This window comes from Bos javanicus, chromosome 11 (assembly GCF_032452875.1).
Source record: "Bos javanicus breed banteng chromosome 11, ARS-OSU_banteng_1.0, whole genome shotgun sequence".
Lineage (NCBI taxonomy): Eukaryota > Metazoa > Chordata > Mammalia > Artiodactyla > Bovidae > Bos > Bos javanicus.
The window spans coordinates 47,232,453-47,252,254 of NC_083878.1; the positions used below are offsets into that span (position 1 = coordinate 47,232,453).

The following is a 19,802-nucleotide window of genomic DNA, read 5'->3' on the forward strand; positions in this document are numbered from 1 at the left end:
TGATCTCCTTAAAGTCCAAGGGACTCTCAAGAGTCTTCTCTGGAACAATTTGAAAGCATCAATTCTTCTGTACTCAGCCTTCTTTATGGTCCAGTTCTCACATCTGGTCCAGTACATGACTACTAGAAAAACCAATGGCTCAAGAGGTAAAGAACCAGCCTGCAATGCAGGAAATGCAGAAGACTCAGGTTTGATCTCTGGGTCAGGAAGATTCCCTGGAGAAGAAAATGGCAACCCAGTCCAGTATTCTTGCCTGGGAAATCCCATGGACAGAGGAGCCTGGTGGTCTAGTCCATAGGGTCACAAAGAGTCGGACACAACTGAGCATGCATATGCAACCCTAACCTTAACTATATGAATCTTTGTGGACAAAGTGATGTCTCTGCTTTTCAATATGCTGTCAAGGTTTGTCACAGCCTTCTTCCAAAGAGTGTCTTTTAATTTCATGGCTGCTGTGTGACAGTGATACAAACACCAGATGACTCAATGATCATTTTGTCTCCATAAAACAGACAAAACATGAACATCATCCAAACCACAAATAGGACCAGACACCTCCCTTCCCTGGCTGTTGAGTGACTGCTGCTTCTTTACAATCCCAGCGTTATAGCTTTACTTTCTCAGTGAAAATTAGGATGCTGGGTCACAGAATTCTCCTGCTTCTTGATGACATCCAACCCAGAACAAGGTCCTCCCAAAAGCCCCAGACAGACACCTAAGTTCTCTAAGTCCTAACAGCCTTGGGCTGAGACTCCTTGTGGCATGTGACTTCCTTCATTCAATGAATCAGTAAAACAAATTTGGGGGCTTCCCTGGCAGCTCAGTGATAAAGAATCAGCTGGCCAATGCAGGAGACATGGGTTTGATCACTGGTCCAGGAAGATTCCACATGCTGCAAAGCAACTAAGCCCAAGCACCACAACTACCGAGCCTATGCTTTAGAGCCCGGAAGCCGCAACTACCGAAGCCCTCTTGCCCCAGAGCTGGTGCTCCACATCAGATGAAGTCACTGCAATGAGAAGCCTGAGAACCGCAACTGGAGAGCAGTTCCGCTTCATCACAACTTGAGAAAAGCCTGAACAGCAACAAAGACTCAGTACCATCAAAAAGAAAAAGAAAAAAGAAAATCAACTTTGTTCAGTTATGTGTTCTGAAGTCTTTGACTACAGGGAACTAACAACCCTTAGCCATAAACATCCTTCCCGGGCTAGCAGTGCCAATGGTTGCCACTGTGCCTATATCCTGGAAAGTGGAGAAAGGAAATAAGCACAGGAGGAGAGAAAACTGGTGGCAGCCTAAGGACTGACTCCTGTAGAGGGCCTTCCCAGGGCCAACCCTAGATTGTGCAATCTTCTGTGCCTTTCTCCCACTAAAAGAAAGCTCATTAGAAAAGAGAAATTTTCTACTATTATAGGATTACCCATGAACCTACACACATATACAATAAACCCGTTCACGAACTTCAGAACTTTAAAAATTACACATTACTTGTGATTCAAGTTACAAACGGTGGACACAGCATTAAGGAACGCAAACTCTCCAGAGTCCTACAACCAACTGGAATGATGAGCCAGAAAAGTCTGTCCTGTTTTCCAGTGTCTGACCTGAAAAAGTTACTTAAACTGAGCCTGTTTCCCACAGGCTCCACAACAGACACCACCAAACTCCTGTGAGATAACAGACTAAAGGCCCGGGACACAACCTGTACAAAGTAACAGTTAGGGCTTGGTCACCAGTTGCTTGGTAACGTTTCCCACCTCACAGCCCCTCTTCCCTACTGAACTGACAATTCCTCTGTGACCCTGTCTCACTCAAAAGGCTGGAAGCGTTTGGAGCCCAGGCGGTGTCTTACTTGTCTCTGCTCTCTACCCTCTTACTGCTGCTGCTGCTGCTGCTAAGTCACTTCAGTCGTGTCTAACTCTGTGCGACCCCATAGACGGCAGCCCACCAGGCTCCCCTGTCCCTGGGATTCTCCAGGCAAGAACACTGGAGTGGGTTGCCATTTCCTTCTCCAATGCATGAAAGTGAAAAGTGAAAGTGAAGTCGCTCAGTCGTATCCAACTCTTAGCGACCCCATGGACTGCAGCCTACCAAACTCCACCATCCATGGGATTTTCCAGGCAAGGGTATTGGAGTGGGGTGCCATTGCCTTCTCCGACCCTCTACTAGTCCCCACTAAGAATCGGCACATGATGGGAACTCAGCAAAGGCTTGATGACTGAAGAATATCAAAACTTGAGCGCTGGGGCCTCCCTGGTGGCTCAGTGGTAAAAGAGTTGGCCTGCCAATGCACAGACAGAGGTTCGATCCCCGGTCAGGGAAGACCCCACATGCTGAAGAGCAACTAAGCTCATGAGTCACAACTACTGAGCCTGTGCTCTACAGTCCAAGTTCTGCAACAAAGAAAAGCCAAAGCAATGAGAAGCCCGCACAGAAACGAAGACTCAAGACAACCAAAAATTAATAAAACTTAAAAAAACAAAAACCTTGTCAGCTGAAATAAAAATTGAATAGATTCTAATTCAAGTGATTTTTTCCCCCTGTAATGCCTCCCAGATATGTGGCAGCTTAATGTGGATATAAACCTTTCCCAAACACCAGGTTTGCAGCTTGTCCTGTGCCCCTGGGACTGACCACAAGCCTGCAAATGGGGAACATCCAACAAGACCACATTTATTAATGACTTCACTGAAGAAACTTTAATCAAAATTTACTTCTAGAACAAACTGGTATATGTGTACCTGAAACACAGGTGTTTAAAGAAGGAAAACCTCACATTCACAGTTAAGAGAACTGCACTTGGCTCACAGGTGTGAAGGCCTGTGAAACCCACCATGCATTTACTTGTGCCGGAACATGCAGGTGTTTTTCAGAAACATAGTTTAACTTTGTTGTTTATCTTTATCCCTGAATTTAACCTAAGAGCTTTTAAGGATCAAGAAGCAGTTGTATCAAGTTTTCTCAACTAAGACCTAGTGCCCAGTCTGTGTAAAAACTATGTACCATCCAGACCAAAATAGTCTTGGAGAAAAATAAAGCACTCCTAACCGCAGGTTTCCTAACAATGTGTGAACCAACTATTTTTAAAGAGCACCTTCAGAGAGAAAAAGAAGGAATTCAGAAGGAAAAGAAAACCTCTTCAAAGCTCAGTCCTGATGATTGACTTTGAGCTTAAAACTTGATTTAGCAGGAATTCTGACGCCTCTAGGTTTGGTAGCTATAATCCAAGAGTCAAAACAGAGGGCAAGGCGAGTGACATGACCGTCTAAGGATTGTGCAAAGTCAGCACTGGGGGATTAGGGCTCTCAACACAAACACCTTTACAGCAGGATGGATTCAGAGTCCCATCTAGAATCATCGCTGAGTTGATCACGGCCTTTCTGTTGACATCTGTGAAGCTTTCTGGATGTTCACTGCTCGTTGGGCACACTGAAGATTACACACTGGGAGAACACAGGAAAGTCGGGTGACCCATTTTACTGCTTGTCAGCTTCCACGACTGAGGGTCTGACTAGCATAAAACTTGGGGATAATCTGTGACTTTTGTTCAGCTGTGTTAGTCTCCATTAATAAAGAAAATCGATGTCTTGTTTGACAAAAGTTCTATGAAATAAAGCTGCTATCAAGCTCTCTCAGAAATAAAGGAAATATTTATCTACTCTTGGGCTCAGGATTTGAGTGAATCCCACCCCTTATCAAAGATCCAATGTAAATTAAGTGAGCAAAACTGATTCCTATTTTACTGTAAAACGGACACAAATTATATAACAAAGACAAAGAGCCAAAATGGCACCATACTGTTTTATTTCAACCTTCAAACAATATAAAGAGGTACAACTTCTGATGCCAAACCATGCCAAGTAACAACAAAGGAACGAAAAAAATATTAACAACAAAAAGACAGTCATTGAAAGGTGCTTCACAGCAGTGCTTTGGCAGTCCTGGCAAGTATTTCTGTCCAATGGCTTCAAAACAAAAGGGTCTGAATGAACCCATGACCTCAGCTGAAGAACTCCCACACCCTCCCTGGGTAGTTTACACATTCTGAGTCATCACACACCACACCCTATACTCGCCAGACTTATATTTTTATAGTTCACCTCTTAGAACACAGAACTACAGATTGTGCGTAATTGCAACAAAAACTAAAAAACAAAACAGTGTGGTAGAAAAGTAAACGAACTCCTATGTTTCCAGTAAGGCATCAGGGAAATCGCTGCTGGCTGTGCCCTTCATTTCACCAGTTTGAAGAAACGTTTGACTTATATTTCTCAGCAAACCCAATATTCAGAAGCTTAACCAGCAGGCTCAAGTTAAAAGTTTAAAAGACAGTCCTTTTTTTTTTTTTTTTTGGTAAATGTTTCTTATAAAACATGAAATCAAGTTCCACTTTATTAAAAAAAAACAACTGAGCATTTTTAATAGTAAAAATATATATATGTTTATATCTCTCTTTTTAAAAAGACATTTAATAACAATACTTCAGAAGACTGGATTTAACCCTCACCCTGCCAAGCTGTCCACCTGGCACAGATACATTAAGGCAAAGGCTCAGAGAGGCATGGCCACCTTGGCGGTGGGCTGGGGACGCAAGAGGAACACACTCTGCTCCTGCAGGGCCCATTCAGAACGGCTTCTCCCTCATGTTCACCGAGCCGTCCTGCATCCCGAAGTAGACTCTCTCGGCCATGTTGATGAACAGCCCCGTGTCCACCACACCTGTGGGACGAAGGGCAGAAGGAAGTGTTAAGTTTGAGCCTCCCAAGGTAGGAAGAAAACCAGGATCACGGGGTCCGTAGGAGTGACCACCTTCAACAGCACCAGACAAATGATACATCTAAAGATGCACCTCATGCATGGTGATGAAAACACATCCTCGTTATTTTTATTCCTTCTTGCAGTCTCTCCCTCTCTGGGATCCTGGATTTCTCTCTGTACTCAAATGTGCAAGCTCTTTCCTGCCTCAGGGCCTTCGCTCACACTGTTGCCTTTATCTGGACCAGTCATCTTCTCAGAGAGGCCCTCCATCATGACTCTAAGTGCTCCCATTCCCAGTGATCCTCAATCACACTATCAGCCTTAGAAGCTTTTCCCACAAAGGGCTGAAAGATACTTGCAATGCATATACTACGTCAAGATGAAAACTCTCCAGATCAGTAAGACAACAGACAATCTAGTGGAAAAATGGGCAAAAGACTTAAGAGATACTTCACAAAAGAGGTTCTCCAAAACAGCCAATAAACATAGAAAACGGTGCTCAAACTGGTCAATAGGGAATGTAGGGACTTCCCCAGCAGCCCAATGGTTAAGACTCTGCTCTGCCAATGCAGGGACGTGGGTCCTGTCCCTAGTCGGGGAACTAAAGGTCTCACACGCTGCAAGGTGCAGCAAAAAAACTGAAAAAAAAAATAAAAAAAAAAGAATAAAATAAAGGATACATTTTTTTAAAAAAAAGAGAATGCAAATCAAGACACCACTACACACTCAACAGGATGAGTATAATGAAATTTGACTGGAATGTAAAGACACTCCCACACATTGACTATAGGAGTAAACTGGCAAAAAACCATGCTGGAAAATCTTTCTCGGTATATCTTCTAAAGCTGAACATATTCATACCTGATGATCCAGCAACTCTACTCCTCAGTATATATCAGGTATATATATATGATCCTCACAAGATATGTAAGAGAATGTTCCCAACAGCTAAAAACTAGAAACACCCAAATGCCCATAAGAGTAGAATGGATATACAGACGTTTTTTCACACACAAAAATGATGGTATACTATTCAGTAGTGCAAATTAACTACAACTGTCAGCAACCTTTACTGAAAATATTTCATATACACACATACCACAGTGAGATAATACTGTTCACCTACTCATGGACCCAGTGTGTGGGGAAGCACACTGGCATGCACTTCAGGCAGAAGGTAAACTAACGCCATTGTGGAAGGCAATTCTGCACTATCTGGCAAAACCAGATACACTTATTCTTTCAGCTGGTAATCCCCTTCTAAAAAAGGACTGGAAATGAATATCTGCTCATGCGGATCTGCCTAAATAAATTTCGTGAGCATCACAAGATGGAATGCCATATTACTAAGAAAAAAAAAAAGAATGAGGAAGTTCTTTTGTGATCCATTATATAATAACCTTCAAAGGGGCGAAAAAACAGGAAAATAGGAAGACAGAAAAAACAGGAAGCAAAACATGTGCCAAATATGCTGTCAACTGTGTAAACAAAGAGATGGGGGTGGGGGAGCTGACTTGTGTTTATGTAAAATCAACTCAAGAAGGCCACACACACACAAGGACACACAACTCTGGAAGCACTGGCTGTCTTCAGATGGGGAAAGTGGAGGGATGGAAGACAGAGACTTTTCACTGCTGATTCTTAAAATTTTGAAGTATGTAAATTCAAAAGGATAAAAAAATTTTCAAAGACAGCCCCCCCCATACATAAATAAAATCATCTACCGGCACTGCACCAACACGACAGGGGCCTCCCAAAGACATGCCCAGTGGCCACTCAAGACCCAGGCTTCTCAAAAATTCTACTGAGTCAAAAAGTTCCTTAGAGTTTTTCCATAACATTTCAAGGAAAAATCTGAACAAACTTTTAGGCTAACCCAATGTAACATAAGGTGACAGCTTCCACCTGATTCACGAGAAAGCCAAACTGAGTTCAGAAAAGACTTCAACGATTTAAGAGTAGAGGTGCAGGGCAGCTGTCAAAGGTCTGATCTCAAGAGCCACCTCTCTTCAGGTTATTAGGACGCTGGGAGTGACTAACCCATTCCTACACCCATCCCCAGATTAGTGGAAAGGGGAGAGGTGGTCTGGTCTGAACAAGGGGGAAAGAACCCCGCTGGCTTTGGCCCTTCTCTGCTCCGGGTGTAGCAGTGGAACACCCAAGGGTGTGGGAGCCAGGGGCCAGTTCTGCTGCCCTCTAGGTGTCCCCACACAAATGGACGTGCATGGGACACAGGCAGGGTGACAGAGATAGACAGGGAAGCTTTCCCTTCCCTCCTCCCTTGACCCAGTCCAGCATCATGTATTACAACAGACCAAAGAGGAGGAGAAAAAGAGAATGAGAGAACAAACCACATGGATGACCCTGGAGGCACTGTGCTAAATAATTCACCATCTAGCTTCTCTGTTTACACCGTCTTCACTTAAGCTCCTAATGAAGCTCTGAACTTCTCTAGGATGTAGCTTCTGCTGACTGAGGTGGAGACCAAAAGATGGGAGAAATCTGCTCACAAAGGACATCTCAGTGTCTCAATTAGCCTCGAAAAGTCTGAGCAGGTGCACCAGAGCCCCCTAGTGGGCACTGCAAGTAATCCTCCCACAGAGGAACAGCGCCCTCACTGGTGGGGGCTCCCTGTATTTGCATTATCACTAGGGCTAATTCTTCCAGATTATCAACAGAGACCAGGCAGAAGAACTCCCTATAACACACAGCACAGCACCTTGCCCACGGGAGGAATCTAACAAAGCCTGGGCTAACTGAGTCATTCTTCTCCAGAGAACAGGCCAGAATCAAAGAGGTGGCAGCCAAGCTCTTTGCAGAGAAGGTGGGTTTATTTCAAGGCAAGCCCCCTGACACTCCATCGGCCCCATGCCTGCCCCAATTGAAACGGGTTGTGAAACGCCAACTAACAAAGCTGCTAGGTGAACAGTAACTGTTTTCAGGAGGAAAAGGCAAAGGTGTGAAGTTAGAAATTCCAAACATGTTATAAAACAAATTCTTCCCACCCAAGTCTCAAAGCCACAGCCACTGTGCCTCCCATGGCCAGAGGCAGGGGACAGCTATGAAGAGCCTGGGTGTCTACACTCAAGAATATATGTTACCTGGGATCATTTTGATGGCTATGTTCACTTCACTCCATTTGTGGACCCGGTCAAACTTCCAGTCCAGGATAAAGTTCCCATTATCCGTTACCACAGGACCCTAGAAGATAATTGTCCAGTGATGAGGTGATATAGATTCAGGCAGGCAGAGGGGACAGGAGAGTGGAGGTGATAACCAAGGACAAGTATCTTAAGCAACCCACTCCAACCAGTACTCCACCTCATGCTTTCTATTACTAGAAGGCAGTGCTATGAAGCAGTAATGAGCAGGAGTCCTGAAGCCACTGAGGCAGCTATCTCACAGGGGCCATTTTCCTCTGTGAGCTTCAGATTCCTCTATGGCAAGAAAGGGATAATGAAACCTACCTCCTTCGGCAGCTTATGCGTAAACCACATGGGTAAGCATTTACCACAGTGAGGGCACAGTGATGCTTAGCCATCATTAGAGTGAAAAACTACAGCAAGAGAACAGAAAACCAACAAGGCTCAATGCTCCCAGAGCTTCACACTGAGAACCATCAGTGAGGCAACGTACAACATTCCCCCACATCAGGCAGACCCAACAAAAAGATGGAGCAGTGAGGGGTCCTGGGATCACAGGGGCTAGGGGTAGTTTTAGTTAATTAACCCAGAATTACACAGCAGCTGTGGGCCACTAGAAAGCATATAAGACCACAAATGTTGCCAGAATACAAAGACTGCTCTGCAAAATGGAGGAGTGGGAGCCCAGTAAGAACACCCAAAGGCAAGATGCTGGGGCTCTTGTGTGGTGGAACCCCAGCTCTGAGAGAGAACCCTGACAATCTCCTCTTGAATCCTCAGCTACTCAGGGAGCCAGAGTCAGAGCTTGGTATAACAACTATGATTAAGACTGTGATTTTTAAAAAGTCACAAAACACCAGGAAGAAAATACATTAAAATAAAATAAAAGTTCATCAGGGAAGAGTTACAGGTAAGTTGCTTTCTCTCCTGTATGTTTCAAACTTTTTATATATAGTTCTGTCTGCAACTATAGTTAGTTTTAGAATTATTACTACTGCTTGTTTAATTAAGTGTAAGAAAAAAAGTTCTGTTCAACCCACTTTAGAAGCTGAAGTGAAGCGTTTGGACTAAGTATCTGGAGTGCATTCCTGGGGAGGAGCTTACATCCCCCAAGGAACTCGACTTCATTTAAACACAGGATGAGAAAAGAGGAAAAAGAAAATTATACCACAAAACCTGAATAACTCTCTGTCCCAGGAGGGACTCCCCAAACACATTTTTAGCAGCTGTTAGAGAGATCCAGGTACAAAGATCAGATCACCTGAGGAGCATCAGATTCCAAGGGACAGAAAATGTGCCCATTTGTACAGGGTACAGTGTGTTAAGTATAGTCTTGTCTACATGAGTTTGAATATGGAAACTGATAAAGCCAGTGCTCTGCAAATAAGCCAATAGGCTAATTAAAAATAAATGGAGAGAACTTCCATGGTGGCACAGTGGATTAAGAATCTTCCTGCCAACGCAGGGGACAAGGGTTCTATCCCTGGTCTGAAAAGACTCCACATGCCACAGGGCAACTAAGCCCATGTGGCACAACCACTGAGCCTGCACGCCGCAACTACTGAAGCCCACACACTTAGAGCCTGTGCTCTGCAACAAGAGAAGTCACCATGATGAGCAGCCCACACTTCTAGAGTAGCCCTGACGCCAAAACCAGAGAAAGCCCTTGAGCAGCAATGAAGACACAGTGCAGCCAATAAATAATCAACAGAAGCCACCTGCCCAGTCTGGGTAAAGACCTAACGGGAGGAGGAGGACAGGCCCCGAGAGCCTGGAACACCTTCCAGAAACCTTCCAGCCACTCACTGCCTTGTTGACGGCCATGCGAAGTTCAATCACGCCCCCAAACTTCTGGGTCACAGTTCGGCTCACTGGGACATAGGCCATAGGGATGACCTCAATGGGGATGCCCTTGTGCCACTGATCCCCGAGGTTCTTTGAATCTTTCCTAGAAAGAAAGAGTCAGAAATACAACAGATATCAATAAGCTCAGCGGTACAGACATGCCAAATTCAGGCATGGAGTTACTAACGAGGTGAGAGGGCAGGGCCAAGTGTCCAGGGCTTCAAACGGACTGGCTATGCTTTACTGTAATTAAATATGACAAAAATGTTAAAACCTGGATATGACTGGCTTGTGGTTAAACAGGTGTGAGGAACATAATCATTTATGCTCTTCCTACAGCTGTAATATTTTTTTTTAATTAACATGCTCAGCACAAGTGCCTTCTAGTAGACTCTGAGAGCCTGGTCAAAGGCTGTCCACAACACAAATCACATGTGACAGAGGGGAAGCAGGGGTGCTGGGTGACTGCCCAGGGGCAGGCCTGACCTGCTTCCTCCGCAGGGAGCGAATAGGGTGAATGAGTGATCAATAAGGACATGCTCTATTAATGAGTGTGACATCAGTTTCCTCCTTCCAGCAGACACAAGAAATGGCAGTATCTTCCTTCAGCACCAAAGCAGAACATAATTGTCCAAGGCACTCTCCTGAGTCACAGGAAGGAGAAGTGCTCCTCCCTCCAGCTCTGTTTTCTCCTCCCTAAAATGAGGGCTGGCGTCTGAGGCACCTCCTCAGTGGACAGTTCAGAAACACTGAACATCGTACCTGAAATCGGCAATCACGATGAAGCGACTGGCATTGCCGGCCACAATCTTCTCCTGGGTCAGGCAGCCTCTGGGGAACGGGGAAGAAGCAAAGGAAAAAACACGGGGCTAAGTAAGACAAAATCTGAATTTGGGAACTAAAGTCAGATAAAGGAAACCAAAATCCATTCAGTTCTGACACTCAGAAATTTAATTTTTAATTCTTAAAGGAACAGCCCCCCTAACTCTATCACACTGCAACAGACTAAATTGCATCTCCCCGCCCTCTGCCCCCTAAAATTCATCTGGTGAAGGCCTAACCCCTAATGTGACTGTATGTGAAAGATGAGGTCTCTAAGGAAGTAACTGTGGTTCAATGAGGTTACTGAAGTGGGGCTCTGCTCTGATTAGGATGGGTATCCTTCTAAGATGATACCAAAAAGCTCTTACTCTCTCTCCTGCCACCACAGGAGGCTACACTGAGAAGGCAGCCATCTGCAAGCCCAGGGCTTCAGAACTGTGACAAACAAATTTTTCCCTTGAAGTCACCACATCTAAGATTTTTGTTATGGCACGTGGGCTAAAGACCTGCTACTTCCAGTAAATGGACTGTGGCAACAGGAGTCTGTGTCTGGGAGAAAGGGCTCCCAGTGGGGCCACAGGCATAACCCAACTAAGATGCATCTGCATCTGCCAGAGAGCACGGTGCCTGGGGGAGGTCATGTGACTGTGGCATGAAGGGGAGGAGTAAGGACAAGCTTTGAACAACCTGCCCTCTCTGCCATTTGACAGCCAGAGTTATGAAGCAGAGATAGCACAGTGAGACTTTAAGCATGTTTTGTGTCACTCCAGAGTCTGGTTGATTAGAAGAGCGAGGAGACAGGGACTTCACCTTCTTCAGCTCACCACTTCCTAACTCCCCAAAATTAACCCTCAAGAAACACCCAATAAATGTTTTCCAAAGGAATAAATACACACATCACTCCCTGCTCAGAGCCCACCAACCTAGTAATCTAGTCCCAGTAATGTGTTCGCTTTAGGCTGTGCAATTTTTTTTTTTTTTTTGGCTGTACAATTTTTAAAGTTGGAATCAGCAGAAGGCAGCAGACAGAGAACCCATTAAGATGAATCACTTCATTGACCAGGCTCAGGTCCCTGTCACCAGACTGCTACTAACAACCACAAATGCCCAGCTGGCTCTACAGTCTTATGCCATCAACATCCGAGAAGAAAGACAAACTCGTGTGTATCACAGAGGCACTGTACTTATCCTGCATTCCACTTGGCTTTGCTAAGGATTAACTGGCAGATACTTGGCAAAAAAAGGCCCCACAACTCACCCACCACCCTTGATGAGGTTGAGGTCAGCGTCCACTTCATCAGCACCATCGATGGCAAGATCGATCTGCATTGAAGAAAGATACAAAAACCACTGAGACCCTCGTGAGGGAAGGCTCTGTGCTAAGCATGAACCTGCAACAGCTCATCAGATCCCAGCTGCCCTATTAGCCAAGCACAGTTATTATTCCTATTTAACCAGTTAGGAAACTAAGACTCTCAGTGGTTAAGTTATTCCACTAGGGTCATGAGGAAACATATATAGACCACATCTGGGTGCAGCTCTCATCCACCACTTTATTCTTCCTCTACTCTTTGATGGGCTTCTCTTTGGACAAGCTGGAATTACTGAGCATGCAATCTCAGTGTAACTTCACTTCCAAGTACAGAAAGAGATATATAGTATATCTGTGAGATTAAAATTTCCTTGGAAGCAGGCAATAACGGAAAAAAGTCTGAGAAGCACTGATTTAGAAATGTCTGAACTAATATGGCAAAAACACGGGTATGCTGACACACATCTGATGTGATTTAGAATTGGAAAATTTCTGAGATCCTGCCCCCATGATCCCACTAAAGCACCTGTCTGGGCTTGCCCACTGCCTTTAACAGGAAGTTCCATTGCCAGCCCAAAAGCAGTGAAGGAGGAGAATAGGTTCATTCATGTTTCAAAATGTGAAATCAAGGAAGAGATATATTGATACTTCTCATCACTCCTGGTACTCTGCATGGACCATATGGGAGCCTCAGGAATGGTTTTTCTAAAAACATCAGTATAAAGAAGAAAATGGCACCCCACTCCAGTATTCTTGCCTGGAAAATCCCATAGACAGAGGAGCCTGGTGGGTTACAGTCTGTGGGGCCACAAAGAGTTGGACAGGACTGAGCAACTGAGCACACACAAAACCTCAGGGTGCAAATTCAGTTCAAGCTGCAAGTCAGAAGTTGCCTGATACGGAGGTACCAAAACTTCAGTGGGGCAACCTCACTTCTGCCTTTTTACAAGGATGAAGTGACAGCCCACAATGCTCCCCTCTACCCTGCACTGACCCCAGCTGCACCACAGCCAGCTCCCTGGGGACTGGAGGGAGGCAATCTTTTCTGCGTAGGTCCCATGTCCACCTTCAGCCCAAAGTATTCTATCACTTGGTCCTAGACACCCAAGCCACTCTGGGCACTGTCCGCATATGCCCACATGCTAGCCTGGAGCTGCTCCCAGGGTTCCCATCCTTGCTGGAATGTTCTCTCCTGCCCTTGCCACCTAGCATCACAGCTCTGCTCAAATTTTCACCTCTTCCCACAAAACCCCTCTAAGCAGCAGCACTCTAGAGCTGGAGGCACCTGAATTCATCCTCAGGCTCCCACTTAAAAGAAGCAAGGCCTCAGGCAAACACCTTGCCTTCTCCATGCCTTTCTCACATTTGTAAAATGGGATGGTAATAGTCCCCACCTTCCGAACTACAGGAGCTTAAATACAGGTGACCCTGAACAACAGGGTCAGGTTCGAACCGTGCAGGTCCACTTAGAGGCAGATTGTGTCCACCACATATGCACTGCAGTACTACGTGATCCATGGTTGGCTAAACACACAGATGCAGAACCACGAATACAGAAGGCCAACTATGGCACTCGAGCATCTGTGGATTCTGGTCTTCACAGTGGGTCCTGGAACCAAGCCCCTCGGACACTGAGGGATGACTGTGGTTTAATACTGACCAGCACTTAGTAGAATAACCATACACAGTGAGTTACGGTGTACAGTGAGGGCTCGGGAAATGCCAGCTGTGAGGATGCTCCACACTCTCCTCAATGTCAGTCTCTGGATTGCTTGTGTGTTCAATCATCTTAATCATAAAACTTCTGTTTTCAAAAGCCCATGCTTGCCTCAGACAATTGCTTCTTATCTCCATTTAGCGGTAAACTCCAAGGGCTAGCCTGCTCATATTACATGTCTGTGTGAGGGCTGCAGGAAGTCCTGGGTCTCTGAGCCCCCTCAGTTAAACCACAGGGAATGTCCTGGGAATTAAGAACCTCCCCACTTGTGACCTCAGCCAGGATTAATATCTAAAGTCCCAGGAGAAGAGGTAGTATGGCTGCTGACTTTCTTCCTAGACTTGATCAGATATCCTGAGCCCACGAACAAGTGACAGTCATGAAAAAGGAGGCAGAAAAACCCAGCAGCCTCTCTTACCTCTGGGTGTCGGTCCAGGTCACTGAGAGTTAAGCCATACTGCAGGATGAGTTGACGGGCCTGTGGAGAACAGGAAAAAGCACCCGTAATCATCTCTGACCGAGGGTGAGGCTTCTCAGAAGCCACTTGGATCTAAGGGTCAGACACTCAGTACCACCAAAGTGAAGTGAAGTTGCTCAGTCGTGTCCAACTCTTTGCAACCCTGTGGACTGTAGCCTACCAGGCTCCTCTGTCCATGGGATTCTCCAGGTAAGAATACTGGAGTGGGTTGTCATTTCCTTCTCCAGGGGATCTTCCCGACCCAGGGATTGAACCCAGGTCTCCCGCATTGCAGGCAGATGCTTTAACCTCTGAGCTACCCTCCCAAATCCAACCTGAACCACCAAGAGATAGGGATCCAGCCCCGAGAATGGCAAAAGTTGGCCCATTCCAGGAACTGGAAGAAGGCAAACAGCACCTACTGAACACTCTGCTCCAGCACTAGACAGAGTCCCTCCTCTGTGACCTGTTACTTAAAATGATGTCATGGCCTCCAAAGCCTCTGGTAATACACTACAGTTGTTGCTGTTTTACTCTCTGAGCTGTGTGTGACTCTGTGTGACTTCCCTGGTGGCTCAGACGGTAAAGTGTCTGTCTACAATGCAGGAGACCCAGGTTCGATCCCTGGGTGGGGAAGATCTCCTGGAGAAGGAAATGGCAACCCACTCCAGTATTCTTGCCCAGAAAATCCCGTGGACGGAGCAGCCTGGCAGGTTACAGACCATGGGGTTGGACGGAGCAGCCTGGTAGGTTACAGACCATGGGGTCAAAAAGAGTTGGACACGACTGAGCTTTCACTTTCTTTCTTTCTGTGTGACTCCATGGACTATAGCCCACCAGATTCCTCTGACCATGAGATGAATTCTCCAGGCAAGAATACTGGAGTGGGTTACCATCTCCTTCTCTAGGGGATCTTCCTGACCCAGGGATCAAACTGAGTCTCCTGAATTAGCAGGCAGTCTTTAATGCTGAGCCACCAGGGAAGCCCAATACAGTACAGTAGGTAGCCCTCATCTGTGGTTTCAGTTACCTATGGGCAACCTCAACCCAAAAATTTTACATGTAACATTCCAGAAATCACAAGTTTTAAACTGCACACCACTTTGAGTATAGCACGATGAGATCTCTGCTACATACTCCATCCGGTCCAGGATGTGAATCATCCTTTTCTTCAGCACACCCCACCTGTTAGTCACTTAACAGCCATCTCAGCTATCAGCCTGATGTCACAGTATCACAGTGCTTGTGTTCAACCGACCCTTACTGCACTTCATACTGGCATTCCTCGGTTTACTGTGCTTCGCTTTATTGTGCTTTGTTACCAGCTGAAGGCTGTGGCCACCCGGCCTCCAGAGAGCGTAAGGATGCAATTTCTCCAACAGCATTTGCTCACTTTGTGTGTCACACTTTGGTAGTTCTCACGGTATTTCAAACTTTTTCATTATCATTATTACGTTTGTTACGGTAGCCTGTGACCAGTGAGCTTTCACGTTACTACTGTAACTGCTTTGGCGTTTTTTCAGCAATATTTTTAAACTAAGGTATGTCCATTGCTTTTTTAGACATAATGCTATTGCACACTTACTAGAATATAATGGAGTGTAGACATAACTTCTATATGCACTGGGAAATTCAAGTAGCTCACTCTGTATCGTATTATATTACAGTGGAATGGAACCAAACCTGGACTATCTCCAAGGTAAAGCTCCAAAGCACAACAGTGATGCTGGCAATTCAGATACACCAAAGACAAGCCATAAAATGCTTTCTTAAGCGCAACAGTCAAAGTTGTTAACTTAGTAAGGAAAGGAAAAAAATTACACGCTAAAGCTGCTAAGATCTAAAACTGTAAGAACAAATCTTCCATCCATGAAACTGTAAAGAAGGAAAAAGAAATTTGTGCCAGTCTCACTGTTGCAACCCAAACTGCAAAAGTTATGACAACAGTGAGTAAATGCCTAGCTAAGATGGAAAAGGAATTAAATTTTACAATAGTGTATTTTGAGAGAGAAACCATGATCACATAACTTTTATCAGTGTCTTGTTACAATTGTCCTATTACTAGTTGTTGTTCTCTCTTACCATGCCTAATTTACCAACTGAATGTCATCACAGGTATCTATGTATATGAAAAAATATAGTATACATCACATTCAGTTGTATCCGCTGTTTCAGGCAGCCACTGGGGGTCTAGGAATGTATTCTCCATGGATGAGGGGGCAGGGGAAGGGGGGAGATTACCATTACTTTTTAAAACTTCCTAAGCTAAGACTTTGGGCTCCTAAATCACTGCAGGTGGTGACTGCAGCCATGAATATAAAAAGACGCTTGCACCTTGGAAGAAAAGCTATGACAAACCTAGATAGCATATTAAAAAGCACAGACATCACCTTGCCGACAAAGATCCGTCTAGTCAAAGTTATGGTTTTTCCAGTAGTCATGTATGGATTTGAGAGTTGAACCATAAACAAAGCTGAGCACCAAAGAATTGATGCTTTTGAACTGTGGTGTTGGAGAAGACTCCTGAGAGTCCCTTGGACTGCAAGGAAATCAAATCAGTCAATCCTAAAGGAAATCAGGCCTGAGTATTCATTGAAAGGACTGATGCTGATGGTCCAATACTTTGGCCACCTGATGTGAAGAACTGACTCACTAGAAAAGACCCTGATGCTGGGAAAGATTGAATTTGACTCCTGGATTTTTATTTGATCCTATGAATGATTACTGCTTAATTTTTTAAGTACTGTGGAGATGTTTAAAAGTCCCCCTACTTTTCACAGAGACATAATGAAATACATACAATGAAATCATACTATGTCTGGGATTCCCTTCAAAATAACACAGGCAGAGGAAAAGGGGACAACAGAGGATAAGATGGTTGGATGGCATCACTGACTCGATGGACATGAGTTTGAGCAAGCTCCAGGAGTTTGTGATGGACAGGGAAGCCTGGCGTGCTGCATTCCTTGGGGTCACAAAGAGTTGAACACAACTGAGCAACTGAACTGAACTGAAACTAAGAGCCAAATCTATAAAACATAAGAAAATTTTTTTTAATAACGTAAAAAAAAATAACAGAAGATCACTATAAATTGATACACAGTGATAATTTCCAGGCCACACTGTTGAATAAAAATAAGCAAGAGAATACCCACACTTAGAAGAGGATGTAAAGGCAGGACACCAGAATGGCTGCTAGTGAGGAACACGGCAAACTGAGAGAACAGACTGGGAAAAATCAGGATGTCTGTGGCCAAGTCAGCACCACTGACTATATGCTTTCAATATATGGAGCAACCAAAGCATGGAAACCTTTTTACCAAAAGCCATGTCTAGAAAATATCTTCTACCTAAAGTCAAAACCACCTGAGATTAAGAATGAGAAGGTCTTGGTTCTAATCTTAAATAAACCAGTCACATGACCCCTATCAAGTTTTCTCACCTATAAAAAGATGAGGATAGATAATGACCAATGTCAATCTTCAAATCCTAAGACTCTAACAATAAAACACAAACACCCTGGACTTTGAAATGTATGGGTCCTATCTGGATCCTGATTCAAACAAACTGTAGAAAAATATTTTTAAAGGATAAGACAATAGGGGAAATTAGAATCCTGGATTTTTACTTCATCCTATGAAAGATTACTGCTTAATTTTTTAAGTATTGTGGAGATGTTTTAAAGACTCCCTATTTTTCAGAGAGACATAATGAAATACATACAATGAAATCATACTATGTCTGGGATTCATTTCAAAATAACACAGGCAGAGGAGAATAGGATACAGATGAAACAAAACTGGCCATCAATTGATCACTGTGGAAACTGGGCAATGGGTACACAGAAGTTCATTGCATTATTCAGTATCCTTTTTGAAGTTTGAAATTTTCCGTAATAAAAAGGTAAAATAAAATGCTGAGTGAATCAAGTTCAAAAGAAAAAAACTCATGATTTTGAAAGAGAAATACATAATGAAGGGAGGAAACAAGAAACAAGGTATTGCTGGTTCATTTCTCAGTTCCTAGGTTTCTCCCAACATGATATTGGAGAAACGATACTGATCACAGACCCTTAGGCTATAAAAACATTTGGAAGATGAACCCCCAAAGCCCCCCACGCACTGTGGTACTCATGCCTTTGGGGAATCCCTGCCCATGACGTCCTGAGGTTGTCCTGCGTTACCAACCGCACACAGCAGACGTGATGGCAAGCCCCAGCTGAGATTAGTTTACAAAGAAGAAAGGGCATGCTCCCTCAAGATTCTGACCCCTTCCTCCACTCACCCTCTCTCACACACATGCTAGGAAAACCTGCTGCCAAGCCCTGAAGACACTGAGAGCCCTGGGGACAAGGCCCACTTCACAGCCTGTGAAGAAGTAAGGCCACAACATCCACTTGACAGAGCATGGAAGCAGATCCTTCAAGCAGAGCTGAGATGCCTGCAGCCCTGTCCAACATTCAGCTGCAAGCTCATCAGACTCAAGGCCAGAAACACCCAGCTCAACCATTCCAGATTCCTGACCCCTGGAAACTATGAGCTTACAAATATTTGTTGTTCTAAGCTGCCAAGTTTCGGGGTAATTTGTTCCAGTGACAGATATCTAATACAGATGGAATATCTAATACAGATGCTGGAATAATGATATGAACTGAATGTAGCTCAGTGTGATATTCTATCACAAATAAAACTGTGTTATATATACTACTGGTGCTCAGTTCCTCAGTTGTGTCCAACTCTTTCAACCCTATAGACTGCAGCCTGCCAGGCTCCTCTGTCCATGTCCATTTTTCAGGCAAGGATACTGGGCTGGGTTGCCATTTCCTCCTCCAGGGGATCTTCTCAACCCAGGGATCGAACCTGTGTCTCCTGCATCTCCTGCACTGGCAGGAGGATTCTTTACCACTGAGCCACCTGGAAGCCCATTATATATACTATGACCCCTGTTAACTGTATACTTTGGGTTGGCCAAAAAGTTCATTCAGGTTCTTCCATAAAATGTTACATTTGATGTAAACCTGAACAAACTTTTTGGCCAATCCACTAGTTAGAAACAATACTAAACTACATTCAAATGTATTACATGAAAACTGATGGAAGGAAACAATTCTATCATGATTCCTATGGGGGAAAGAAATCTGTATAAAATATATCATTTTCATTTAACACGAAGTTTAAAAACTGCCTGCACCACTTGCCAGTGTTATTGTTTCATGAGGATGTTCTGTTTGTCCACCTAGATGGTAATCAGAGTATGTGAGAGTACATTTTATATACACTTTCACCAGCAGTTAGGATTAGCTGAGCCAATAGTTGAGTAACTATTGTGAGTTCATTCAAAAAGGAGTTACCCAGTACAAACTCCTGCTTTAAGAAAAAAAAATGATGAGACTTCCCTGGTGGTTCTGTGGCTAGGACTCCATGCCCCCAATGCAGGGGACCCAGGGTTCGACCCCTGGTTGAGGAACTAGATCCCACATGCCTCTTCACCACTGCCGCCAGCTGCCTGAGTCAATGCCTGTCCAGAGTCTGCATGTCAAAGGAGCCCAGTAGCTAAGTTCTGCCTGTCTTACGTGGCTGGGAGGCCAACTGCTTTCCATTTAAACAGTCTGAATCCCCAGTCACAACGTGAAGGGCCCTGTACAATGACCTCAAGGATCCCACTCAGGAGGGACCCTTCAGGCCTGCTTCCATCAGCAGGTCCTCCAGCACTCTCTTCTCCCCATATCTGACTGGATTCCCTCACAAG

At 44.6% G+C, this 19,802-nt stretch overlaps 1 protein-coding gene and 1 non-coding gene across 2 annotated transcripts in view; one reads left to right on the forward strand and one right to left on the reverse strand.

Annotated features, from left to right (window-relative positions):
- Positions 1-3,782: 3,782 nt before the first annotated feature.
- Positions 3,783-19,802, reverse strand: part of RPIA (ribose 5-phosphate isomerase A) — a 35,188-nt gene continuing 19,168 nt past the window's right edge. The window contains exons 4-9 of the mRNA XM_061432597.1: positions 14,016-14,075; positions 11,827-11,891; positions 10,509-10,577; positions 9,708-9,849; positions 7,860-7,959; positions 3,783-4,719 (exon numbers count right to left, since the gene is read on the reverse strand). Coding sequence (XP_061288581.1) covers positions 4,625-4,719; positions 7,860-7,959; positions 9,708-9,849; positions 10,509-10,577; positions 11,827-11,891; positions 14,016-14,075 — 531 coding nt within the window. The 3' untranslated portion in view covers positions 3,783-4,624. The remainder of the gene's footprint in view (positions 4,720-7,859; positions 7,960-9,707; positions 9,850-10,508; positions 10,578-11,826; positions 11,892-14,015; positions 14,076-19,802) is intronic.
- On the forward strand, positions 14,619-14,690 carry TRNAC-ACA (transfer RNA cysteine (anticodon ACA)). Its single transcript has one exon. It is a non-coding gene; the product is annotated as a tRNA-Cys (tRNA).